The sequence below is a fragment of the Pagrus major genome, chromosome 1 (genome assembly GCF_040436345.1).
Source record: "Pagrus major chromosome 1, Pma_NU_1.0".
NCBI lineage: Eukaryota > Metazoa > Chordata > Actinopteri > Spariformes > Sparidae > Pagrus > Pagrus major.
In genome coordinates this window covers 34792038-34804962 of record NC_133215.1, presented here as the reverse complement: position 1 = coordinate 34804962, position 12925 = coordinate 34792038, and the positions used below count along the sequence as shown (strand labels likewise).

The following is a 12925-nucleotide window of genomic DNA, read 5'->3' as shown; positions in this document are numbered from 1 at the left end:
AGCTTGTTCGTGGCCAAAAATGGCCACCTCCTGTTTACATTTCCAAAATGCTATAAAATTAATATATATATATATATATATATGTATATATATATGAAGAAAATTCCACTTTTACTGACTTGATTTTTTAAAATTTGCATCAGTCCTGGTCATGAAAACCAAAATCTCATTCAAATTCAGAATTTTAACCCTTTAAATGCCTGTTAGACCACATAATGCTAATGATTTATAAAGGGAGAAAAGCATAAAATCACATTGTTTTTACCAAATAATACATGCTACCTGATTTATTCTTTAACCATCATTGCAGCTTAATGTGTGTTAGCAATAAGCAGTAACAATGATTTTTATGCTTCATTAGTTTTTTGTGCAGTGACAGAAAAACAAAAAAACTCCCTCTCAGCTTGTTCGTGGCCAAAAATGGCCACCTCCTGTTTGCTTCTACAAAACACTATATACTGAAAATATTTGCTTCTTTCACTGGTTAATTTTTTTAATTTGGCATCACTCCTGATCATGAAATCCAAAATTTTAATCAATTCCAGAATTTTAACCCTTTAAATACCAAAAAAGACAAAACTCCAATGTTGCATGTGAGTGGCCAAAAATGCCCATTTGTTGTTGTTTTTTTAGAGAACAACATAACAACAACAGCATGTGCGTGTTTGTGTGTCAGAGAGAGAGAACGTTAAACAGTGTGTTTCTGTGTGTGTGTGTGTGTGTGTGTGTGTGTGTGTGTGTGTGCTCAAGTGCAGCAGGATGTGCAAACCACAGCAGAGTGGTCCTTGCGGACACACTTTCCACAGTTGGAGCAAGTGGTTGCCGTTCTTCTTCCTCTTTGGGTGCATAGTTCACACCTTCTCCTACTTTTGTTGGCGGGCTCTGGGTCACACTCTGATTCACCCTCTTGTATCCCGGTAACAATGGCAGCAGCAGCTGCTGAGTGTGGGGGACATGGCCGAATGTAGCGGTAGAGGGGCATCGTAGCATGAAACATGGCCCGTCCTGTCTTGGCATCCCACATGCCACGTGTTGCTTCATGTCTTGAGCGGTAGACGCCAGCCAGAATCAGAATCCCAATGTAGGCTCTCATCTCCACTTCATCCACATCCCTCCAATCATCACACCTTTGCCTCCCATGCATGTTTGTGTGGGTGCACAGCAGCTGAATGATCTCCTCTGTTATAAACAGGTCAAAGGCAGACCTCAGGTTGCTGATGCGGGCAACTGCATACAGGGTGGGCCCTGAGGTGATACCAGTGGATACTGGATTATAGTGCAGGGTCTCTTCAGGAGTGGGAAACCACATAATTTTCCTATGGCGAGACATCCACTCACTCGCCAGCTCCTCTGTCTCTGCCATCAGCTGCTCGGCCTCCACCGCTGTGTCTGTATCGTCCTCTTCCCCTGAGGAAGAGGAATCCGGCACTGGCTGGTACTCCTCAGCCGTGGTGTTGCTGTCATCCTCTGAGGAAGGTGTCCCCTCATCTTCAGGAGAGGACGTGTCCTCATCTTGGGCAGAAGATGTCTCCTCCTCAAGCGCAGAGCATTTCTCCCCATCTTCACTCTCCGAGCCCATCACATAGTGAAGTGCGTCAGTCAGTGAATATGACCTTCTCGCCATCTTGCCAGAGAAAGAATGATCTGGGAGCTGTTAGGCTCACTTATAGCATTAGTACTGACTGCACCTGCATAAACTCAGGACAGATTTATAAACAGTGTCAGACTTTGTTTTTGTTTCCCCTGAGGGCAGAGGTCAAGATGACCTGTGATCCTTTATTTTTTTTGGAGAGCAGCTATTTGAGTATCTAAGGGCTATTGTTTAGTTGTGTGTGGCATTCTTTTATGAAAAGATCAAAGCTAAAGGTTTTTCAACCTGTGCATCAAAGCCAAGTTTGCTTTGGAAACTCAAAGCTCAATACCCTGTCCCAAGAGAAATTCACTGAAACTTGGAGGTATGACACTGTAATTTATGTCACTCTATCTTGCAAATACATATTTACAGGCACAATTTTTCTCATGCACAAACACACATCATTACCTGACATCCTTCAGATCACACCTATGTCAAAATTGTGTCATTCATTCGCTCCATTGGAGTGCAGTAAGCCATCATACGCCCCTAGTGGAAACTAAGAATATTACCTAAAATTGCAGCCTGGGCCAAATATGGACAAATGACATAATCTGGTAGAAAACATTAAAAACTAAAATTTTCAAGTGTTGTGTTTAGAATGAAAGCCATTTTACCTAAATTATATGATTTAATACTGTAAATCACAAGGAATTAAAAAATGTAGTTTTCATGGGTTTCAATTGGCCAAAAGTGTCCACGATAGAGCCATGAGGTACAATTGGAGATATACAGTATAATATTGACATATTTAAAGAGCAGGTTTTGAAAATTAAAAAATCAGAAAAAAATCCAGACCCTTGGGAAATATCATTCCATATGCATTAACACAGCTAAAATGGTCAACAAAAAGGAAGTGAGGTGGACACAAATGGCCAGCATAGAGTCCAGAGGGATATAATGCATTGTGTTATTCTAACAGGCTGGCCACACTGGATGCCCGAGCAGTGTGTGTGCTTGGTGTCAGTGTCCATGGTAACAGGTTAGAGCCACACTGGTGGTGTGAGTCGCACCTCCTGAGCCCATGTCAAGCTGCAGCGCCACTTCATCTACAGAGTCGGAGTCTCGAATATTTCTACCTCAACATGAACGCAGTTCTCAGCAAAAATAGACTGAAAACGACCTGTAGACAGTCGTATGGACATCATACCAGGGTTCCACCACAGTCTGAATGTCTGTATCTGTACAATGTGAAACAGACATGGAGAGAATACACACAACAGGTGAAGGTCAGGTTTTTTCCTGTGCACTCTCTCTTTCTTTATCTCCCTCCCTCTCTTTCCCCCTCCTGCTTTCTCGCTCTTTAAGCGGAGGTAAAGGAAAATCACGTCATCATATTTATTGATAATTATCAACGACAAACTCCATGTAAACAGACAGAGCAGGCAGGAGCTGCGCTGCAGCAGCAACACAAACACGTGAGTGAAGCTCAGCAACACAGCCGCCACACACTACACAATCATCCAGTGTGTCCAGCCTGTAACAGTCTAAATGACCACACAGAACATCAATAATCAACAGTTACTGGTTACTGACTCTGAGATTGGTATTTAAAATTAACATTAGAAATATTTCTCAGTCAATCAGCTGTAGCTTCCTATGTGATGAATATCTGTCTGAGATCCTGTGTGATTCTCAGAAGGCAGGAAGCTGTCCAGCAGCTGCACGCTCTGTTACTCATGCTACTTTGGCCTGTCCTCACAAGATAAATGAAAGCATGGGTTGTTTGTTCAAATGCATTTTTGTCCTCTATTTATGTTCACCTGGCAACGACACATAGAGACAACGTGAAACATGACTCAGACTGTGACACAGGTGGTCTCTGTTTGCATTTTGTTTCCTGCCATGACCTTTCATGAGGCTTTCTCCAAGTTTAACCAAGTAGTTCTTTAAACTGTGATAACGAAGGTTCCCTGACTGTTTTTTTTGTACCTCAAACTGTTTAGAATAAGGACAAAATGTTTGTAGTTAATGTTTTGTGTGAATCACTGTTGCGTTGACATTTGTACGTGTCACAGGCTACACAACATTTCTACAAACAAAACGTGTCATACCACGCTCACATTACATGTTCATGAGCTGACACTCACACACTCAACCAGAAGAGAACTGCCAAGAACAGCCTCTGAACTTCTACTGCTGTGTTGCACTTCAAAACAGATTTACACCAACAAGAACCAAACAGAGAAATACAAAGGATGTCAGGATTGAGTACGACAGGTTGAAATGAAGCTTTAGTCCTAGAAATATTCAAATGTGTAGACACATGCACACATTACACTGAGACAAACTCTCATCCAGCAGTGACATTAAGAAAACAAATACTTGCCTTGTGTGTGTTGGGTTTTTTTGTCGAAACACTTCCACTTGATGGTACAAGCAACAAGAAGGACAAGGACAGCAAACACGATGGGGATTAAGATTCCAATGATGATATCTGTCGACCAAAACATCCAACATCAACAAATTACACTGGACAACATGTGAAAGACGAGTGTCTTTATAATATAAGATGTTTATCTTTTAATGGAGATAAAAGTTTAAGCTGAAGTTCGTGAGCAGGACCACACCACAGTCACTCCTCTTCTCCTGTCTGTCTCTCTCTGTCTCTCTCTTTGTTATAGGGGGTCTGCCAGCCCGGGAGCTGCTGTTGATCCCTCACCAAGCCTTCCCCACTGCAGCTGCTCAACACTTCATCAACATCACACTCATATTCCACCTCAATAAACTATCATGTACATCTCATTGATGGTGTTGTCCTTGCCCGTTAAAAATCAGTGTCTGAATTAGTCTTACGATGTCTTTCACCGTCCTCTGTGATGTTCTGTCCCCCGCAGGATATGCTAACATTAACAGGAAGAGTCTTATTCTCAGCAGGGTTGGCAGCCACACATCTGTAAGAGGAGCTGAAGTCCTGCTCGTGTACAGTGAGAGGCAGAGAGAGAGCAGAGCTGCTCTGGTTCACTATCACCTCGTCTTTGTACCACAGCAGGGTCGTCTCTTCAGCTCTCTCCACAGAACACAGCAGGGTGCAGCTCTCAGCACTCACATTCACTTTGTTCACTGCAGGAGTCGGGACAGACTCTGGAGGAGAAAGAGAGGAAAGAGATTCAAATGAGACAATATGTCTGACTGCAGAGCCTCGTACTCTGGTCCCACTCTCTGTTCACAAATGTTACTGACTGTCTTTTTGTGTTTCTCCCAGTTAAAGTCAACAGGGAAACATTTTCAGGGTGATTCTAAATGCTATATCGTAGACAACTGGACTTTCAGCTCTCATCCAAGAGGCTTCTTCAGTTCTAACTGGAGGGGAGTTGCAGGCTTGGAACCCTGTGTGGGAGGGTCCTTACAGGAAGCGTCCATCTTTTGTAATAAATTAGTGCCGAGGTGATAAGTGTGTGTGGGAATGACTCTTTTTCATTGGAATTCAATCAGACTGATTAACCAGATACTTCTGATTTCATTCATTTGTTCAGGTGGCACTCAGCTGTGCACCTCTGTAAATATTATCAGCTGATATTGACCTATCAGATGTATCGGTGCATGCGTATATGTTGTCAGTATCAGTCGAGATGAAAACTTGCAGATAATGATGCTTTGGTGATTCATAATTGTTACATTTCCATTGTGGTTTACTGTTTCAGTGCACAGCTGTCATCTTAGATAATAAAGTATCCTGCCTCTGGTATATATCTTTGTCACAAGTGTTTGATAACTACATTTGACCTGTCACCTAAAAAAGTGTGTACATTTCAACCGATACACAGTATCCATATCAGAACTTTTCACTCCCTAAGATTGGTCGAGCTCTGATCCTGTCTTAATTTTTGACTCTCATATCAGCAAGTTCTGCCTCAACCAGTGGACCTGGAGACTTTCTTCATGAGTTTGATGGTTTCTTTATGTGTTGACTTGATGAGCTTGTAGGGACCCACACAGGAATTTGTTCACTGTGGGATTTAAACTTGACTGTGTTTATGAGATGCTCTTTGCTCTCTGAAGAAAGAAGCCATGGTCCCAAACCAGACTTTAAGTGCTGCCCCATTCCTATTTGTACCATTTCAGCCTCTTGCAGACTCTCTCACTCAAACACTCAACAGGTTGAATTGGACATGAGTCCTCCATTTTTCAGCCATTTTGTTTGTAATTTCCTTTGTCCATGAATTGACTAACCCTTCTTTAAGGCTGGTGTTCCCAAGGTGATCTGATGTAAATTAGATCCTTTTATTTGAGATCATTAATAATTACCTCTGATTATTAATTTTCCTTTTAAATGGTGTGTAACGCCCCAACAAGCTGAACTGACAGTGTCAGCATCAAGCTGTCATGGATGCTGTTAGACTCCTTTGTGAGCTCTATACTGTACTTCACCCTGTGGTTCCATCTCACGGTGCTCTGGGATCAATATTTCCACAGCCTGAGTGTCTTTGCTTGATGTCTTCACTCGTCGTACATTAACTCAGCTGCAGTCTGTGCAAAAGTGTGTTTTCATTGAATTTCCCCCCCTGCCAAAAATGTTAAACATTCTGGGCAGAGAGCAGACGTCTGTGACTGTGAGCTCATGCAAATACACCTGAAGATACAGGCCACTATCAGTAAACTGATGTTTGATGATTTATAATATTGACCTATTCCAGGGAGCAACATATGGACTGCTGAGGTCACAGATGGGGCTAGGATGCTATCAGAACAATGTTACCACCAACAGACTGGTCAGTATACGGCAAAGGAAATGTGACTTACCATACACTGTGAGTTTATATCCAGCACGACGTCCTCCATCTTTAGGGTCAATAGCATAACTCCCTGAGTCGCTCCTCTGCAGTCCTGTGATTGTAAAGAGTCCAGTGTTTTTGTTCCACAGAAGTCTGTCCTTGTATTTTCCCTCATATATAGTGATTTTCTCCTCGTTCACCATAGCAATATTGTTTTCTCCAAATAAGAGAAACCCATGTCCCTTCACAGGGTCAGGTAGTGTGATGGATCCTCCCTCAGTGCCGGTCAGGTTCTTCTTCACTTCCTCACAATCAGATGAGATTATCACTGTAAAATAAAGAGATAACCAGTTAACAGAGATTTACAATGGGCAGCTGATCCACTGACAGTGAATATTAGTGTCACTATTGCAGCCTTATGAAATGCTGTATACTCGTGTGTATCAAATCCCTGAAGTGTTTTTGCTGATTGTCACCTTTTTAATAATTAAGATGTACATTAGATCTGTGGCACGTCACTCAGGAGTGAGTCACTTTCTTCAGTCTTTCTACAGAGTTCAGCAGGGATCCAAACATTTTCTCTCCCTCTGATACTGTTTGTTACAAACTAAACCTCTACAAAAAATGAGATATTTAGAAGCAGCAAATGAGTTCAATCTTTCTTGAGGGGTAAAATGTGAGGTTCTGTTACACTTTACTGCTTCATGCAGCTCAACAGGGGCTGCAAGATGTTTGCATCATGTTTGTCTCTGTCACACCAACAGACACACTGGGCAGTGAAGCACAAAACATGCCTGGAGAAATGCAACTGGAAAATGCAGCTTTAATGCCTCCTTTGCAGATGAAGCTTAAAGCAGCTATGATCAATATTTCTATATTAACAACCTTCTCTGACCGTAAACTTTATGTTTTGGTTCATTCTTTGCCTTTGAGAGGCAGGTGTTCTCAGTGAAAAAGTTCCATCAACCCACTGTTCAATACCTGTCCTCCACTAAACAGCAAAGAGACACAGTTAGAGACTAGCTGCTGAACATAGTGGAACATTTATTTAATATTTAAAGAGCCTCAGGAGTTGGTAGAGACCTGAAAGAGCTGAAGCAGAGTGAATATTGGACTTATGTTCGCACGGTAGCCAGAAATATGCAGTCCGTCCAGAAAAACGTGATTATGCGATCGCATAATTCAGCATAATCAGCCAAAGTCACATTTATGCGGGGGCCGCATTTTTTTAAAGACGCCGCACTTTGGCCGCATAAATCGCCGATTTCCGCGCAAAATATGCAGATCTTGCATGATTTCATAATCCCCGCATTTTCGTTGCAAAAAAGTCACATATATCTTCGCAGAAAGTTGAAAAATGTTGCGTTTACTTCACACAAGAGCAGCCATTTTCCTCTTGTTGCTTTGGGAACGTTATGAAGTGACGTCATCGGAAAACTGAGAACTTAATTATTCCCAGCACTTTCTGTGATGTAGTATGCTTGCTTATCATAGGAAGTCGTTAGAAATGACTCTTTACATTAAGGTAGTAGCCTAGTGAGCCTAGTAACAGAGTGTTGGGGAATCACTTTTTTTTTTCTTATTCATCAAACCGCAGTTTTTGCAAGTTCCTGCAATTTTTGCAAATTCCCGCAATTTCATTGCATAAAATTGTATGAATATCCCGCATATTCCATTGCATTTTTTAAAAAAATGTGCCGCATAATCAAGGATTTTTGCCCGCAACAATCACAAAAAACTCCGCATTTTTCTGGAAGGACTGAATATGGCACCAAAAGAATGCTAATGCTGCTGTATGTCTGCTGGATATGTAAATGAGCAGCTGTGGGTTAAAAAGATCACCATATCAACTTAAAGTGATGACAAACAGTATGTTCGTGTTGTTTTCACAGCCAAATAACGTGTAATGGAGGTTTAAGACTATAAGACTTTCATCAGCATCAGAGAACACAGGTTTTGGATTACAAGCAGCAGACTTTGAGACGATCACTACCCACGGATTCTTTCAACCATCCAATTTGTATAGCTGGACTGCCCAAGGGAGGAAGAGAGTCAGAATAAGAGCCATGCAAAACCTGTTAGCTTTAGGCTGCTCCTGGATAATGATTGGCTGCAGGAAAATGAAATGGACTAATGGGCCAGACAACAGGAATTAGAAACTGTTGTGCTCACAGATACCTGTCCCCACCACAACATCCAAGATCAAGCTGTTGCACTCGACAGGCGGGCTGTGCTCTGAGATGACAGAGTGCAGGACTACGGCTGGGAGAGGTGGGGTGGACTTAGGGCTGGGCGATATGGCCAAAACTGTTATCACGATATGTTTTTTTATATTGATCGATGTCGATAATTATCACGATATACAATATATTTAACAATAAACAAACCAGAAGGTTAATTATGGTTTATAAAATACAATTATTTATTGTCAGAATGAATAGGTGACAAACATTCAACAGAACCAACCAACCAAATGGCTTTATGTTAAACACTGAATAAATAAAATGATGAATATGTACAACAAATTGCTTGTTTCAAACGTGTCTCAACCATTTTAGAGGTAGTATACTGAACTAAACATTGATTAAAGAAAATGAAATAAAAAGGTAAATGTTGAGGATGATTATGCTACTGTATTCTTTGAATATTGCACATTCTTGAGCTTGTAGGTAGTTGTTCAGTTCAGCTTTAATGCCTCTTGTTCTCTAAGACCTGATGTGGTTCGGACCTGCGACCAGACCACATATCAATGGTGACATCTCTGAGCTGCTCCTCCAACTTAACCCCACACTCTGCGTAGAGCTTATTTTTAACCGTGCTTATAGGCATCATATCTTTAGCGATACAGCACATAACTGCGCTGGTTATGTCTTTGTGTCGCTTTGGTTTCTTCTCATATGGGGTAATGTCTGAAAAAGCAGCGGCAACTGTTGGTTGAACTGAAGTTTGACTAGTAGAAGCAGTGGGGCTGGGCTGTTGGCTACTTGAGGGGAGGCTGACGCTAGCATGATAACGCAAACTCATGCTTTCAGAGTACTGTTTGGGACGGTACCTTTTGAGATGATGGAAGAGGTTGGTGGTGTTTCCAGTTCTGCTGAGGACTGGTCGCTGACACATTTTACACCTAATGCTGGTCTGTCCTTTGTCAGACTTCAGGTAGCTGAACTATTTCCAAATAACCGAAGTGGTATGATCTTTCTTCGGTACAATTTCTTTGTCTTTGTCAGTTTCGCTAGTCGGACCGCTCATTTACTTGTGTCGGCTAGACACACAGGTGGTCACCATGATTCTGAGTTGTTGTGAGTGGGAGGGGCCGGAAACATGCATCAACCACATGCATTTGTTGCTCTGCTGTGTGATTGGCTGTTGGTGTAGTGTTTTCTAGGTAAAGGAAAACGGACTCAAAAAGAACTATATTGAAAATAAATGTCATAAATTTATCATTGTTATCGTGGAAAATTTTATCATGAAAATGATTGAGATCGTTTTATCGCCCAGCCTTAGGTGGACTCTGTGTTTATAACATCGATGCTTGATGCTGACACTCAGCCTAAGTGGATGGAAAGTGTTTAATGAAGATGAAAACTATATCATCACCATCTTGTTCCTGTTGTTTACAATCCCCCAGATGTAGATTCAAAGATGTACTACATGTTTATTTATATTTGTATATAAATAACTGTATATGTGTTCTGTGTTTGTGTAACATGAAGGGGTTTACAAACTTCGTTATGCAACCTTGTATTGTATAATGACAAATAAGCTTGTACCTTGAATTATTTAATTATATATTTTTTATTTTACTTTGGATGCTGTCATACTGTCTTTCATACCAACTGCTGCACCCACTACCTCCCCATCAGCACCTTGACCTCCAGGATGACCAGGGAGAATTAACTTTGAATATCCTCCGGAAGGATCCTGTCCTGTCTCCTAACTTCATATGGGCGTACACTTAATGAAGATACTTCACACTGATGGAATCTAATTGCAGCACACCGTGGTAGTTTACCTTGTAGAGCGTTTGCCTTATACGGCTGAGACCTTATACAGTGTCCTGGATTTCATTCTGTCTCTCTTTGACTATATTATCCAAAAAAGCAAAAGCTCTGAAATAATCTGTCAGAAAAGATTGAGTCTAATCAGCAAAATCTTTGTCTGTTGCTAACCTCAATTCATATAATTACAGACTTCAATCAATCCAATCCTATTCAATTATACAATTATTAGTAGTTAGTTAGGAAAATAAGGTCTCAGAACACTGTTTGAAGCTAGAAAGGTGGCAGGGTCCGCCACATATAAACAAAGTAAAACAGTATAAATTGTGTTGTCCTTTGAGGTCAGTTTGTTTATTCACTTTATTCAGTCATGAAAACAAAGAGAGTTTGTTTAGGCAGAAAAAAAAAATCAGCCAATGAAGATTTTTCTCTTCTCATTAACATTTCTTCAACAAAACGACAGAGTGCTGCTTTAAAGTGAAAAGAGCTTAACACATGTTTACAACAGGCAACGGGTCATTCTTACTGGCTAATGAAAATGAGCAGAGAAAGTCAAAAGAGAGAAAAAGAGTCCCCCTTTTATTTATTCACAGGGTTATAACTGAAGTTCATGGCCTTCTTTTGTTTGCATCTGAACAGACTCTCTACTATAACCAGGTGTTTTTTCACTGTCAACAGCTGGATGGAAAACCCCTGCAGGATTATTTACAGCTTGTTGCTGATAGCCGAGGACAAATACAAAGGCTTGTGCTCCTTTTTACTCAGTATATTAGTATTTTTTTTAATGTAATGCTACAATGCTGTATTCCCTAATATCACAGTCTTTCATATCTGGCCACAAGCCATCTGCTTACGACAGCATCTGGAGACCAACTAAGGAAACAGCATTTCCTGTTTATGGAGAAAAACCTCTGTGAGACATGAGTCATGTTGGGACTTTTTTATGTTTTTCATTCCAGTTTAGTTTTAGTTGCTTTTCAGATTCATTTTTATTAGAAGTTTATATGTTTTCTCTTCCTTTGGCATCCTTCCTTTAACTTGTCTCTGTTGGGCCAAGATCTCATGTTTCTGACCTCTAACATTTTTACTTTGATAAGAAATATAATGAACACAGCGTCTTCAGTTTACACTGAGAACTGAAGCTTTCCTTTGGGTCACAGCCTCAGAGAATGTTCTCATCACGTCAGTATACTGAAGAACGCTTGAACACAACAAAGACAGCAGTCTGGTGTAAACGTTGTCTTCAGCCTGTACTGCGTTCTTCATTTGTAGCGTCTGTTCATGAGGAGCAGCTCAAAAGTTCCTACTGAAGCCGACAGAAGTCTTCAAAGCTGAAGTGAAGCATAATGAGCGAGGCTGCTTACCCATGAAGAAGAAGATGATCGTCTTCACCTCCATCACACAGTCAAACATGAGGCTCTTCCATTAGCACTCCTAAGTTGCGTTCAAAGGCACCATAACGCGAAGACAAGTTATTGATGTTGTTTTTGTATTTATTAATACATTTATTCAAACCGTACCGAGACAAGCCGAGCCGAGCCGAGCCGCACCGGAGAGAATCCACCAGAAAGCAGCAGTTGGAGGCGGGCTGACAGAGACAGACTGTGTTCAGCCCTCAGGGCGTCACAAGCTCCTGAGGCTGTTTACTGTCTCTCACTGATTGTATTGTAATAATACACAGGGAGGGACAGTAGTTACAGACGCTGCTTGAATAAATGTAAATATGTCATGAAATGGAGGTTAAGACGTCATCTGTACAGTAACTGTGTTGATATAAGTCTGAGCACAGTACTGAGGTAAATGCAGAAACCAACTGTCTCAGCTTCTGTGCTCATCTTGTATCATTGGTTTATGTTTTCAAAAATCCAAAGCAGGTTTATCTTTAGTCTGAACATTCACTTCATTCACCTCCCAGCATGCTTTACATTAACATTTCAACACGGCACAGAGTATTTTCTGGTTATGTGACAATGTTGCTGATGTTGTGGGCCTCCTTGCTGTGAGGAGACAGTGTGACCACTGAGGCTCAGAGATGGTAAAGTTGTGAATAAAAGTCCCCGGCCACATGAGAAACAGGGATGTTGCAGTTCACAGTCAGAGCCGTAACCCCAAGGAAACTTTTCAGTTGAGGAGTTGGTGTAAAGACAAAGTACAAACAACAAACAAAGGCTTCCCGGCACTTCCTGAACATGACAGCTCGACATCCTGCAGTCATTGACAAGACTTACAGAGAAGAGAGCTGAAAGATGCACAGCATACGTTCATCTGTATTAGATTTATAAAAACCGACACCTGATAGCTTTGTTGCTCCCTTCTGCTCTACTCTCTCTACTCTCTCTACTCTCTCTAGCTGTTAACTTGCCATGATGTCAACGACGGGGAGATAAGCCTGATTAATAGGATGGCTGTAAATGATCTCCAGCAACACTGTGTTTTCAGCATCTAACAACGTATTGATCAATAGAATATTTAACTCAAAACAGCAAATGTAACATTTATAATGTACTGTAGTCTTCATAACAGGAGGTGTGGGCTGGGTCTGGATTGACTTGGCGTTCGGTCCAGATGAAGCCAAATGG

The 12925-nt window shown here is 41.2% G+C and overlaps 1 protein-coding gene across 1 annotated transcript; it reads right to left on the bottom strand.

Annotated features, from left to right (window-relative positions):
• Window positions 1–3382: 3382 nt before the first annotated feature.
• On the bottom strand, window positions 3383–11887 carry LOC141002513 (CD48 antigen-like). The gene is made up of 5 exons (XM_073473896.1): window positions 11711–11887; window positions 6377–6676; window positions 4430–4717; window positions 3963–4070; window positions 3383–3396 (listed from the first exon to the last, which is right to left on the bottom strand). The coding sequence occupies exons 1-5, from the start codon at window positions 11757–11759 to the stop codon at window positions 3383–3385; spliced, it is 759 nt and encodes a 252-aa protein (XP_073329997.1). The 5' UTR covers window positions 11760–11887.
• Window positions 11888–12925: the final 1038 nt, after the last annotated feature.

What these genes read in the sequence shown, in the direction of transcription:
- LOC141002513 (XM_073473896.1), bottom strand. Translation starts at nt 11,759, where the DNA reads ATGTTTGACTGTGTGATGGAGGTGAAGACGATCATCTTCTTCTTCATG. An exon ending in ATATAAACTCACAGTGTATG is followed by an intron (nt 4,718 to 6,376) that starts GTAAGTCACATT and finishes TTTCTCCTCCAG; the next exon opens with AGTCTGTCCCGACTCCTGCA. An exon ending in AGAGGACGGTGAAAGACATC is followed by an intron (nt 4,071 to 4,429) that starts GTAAGACTAATT and finishes TTTGGTCGACAG; the next exon opens with ATATCATCATTGGAATCTTA.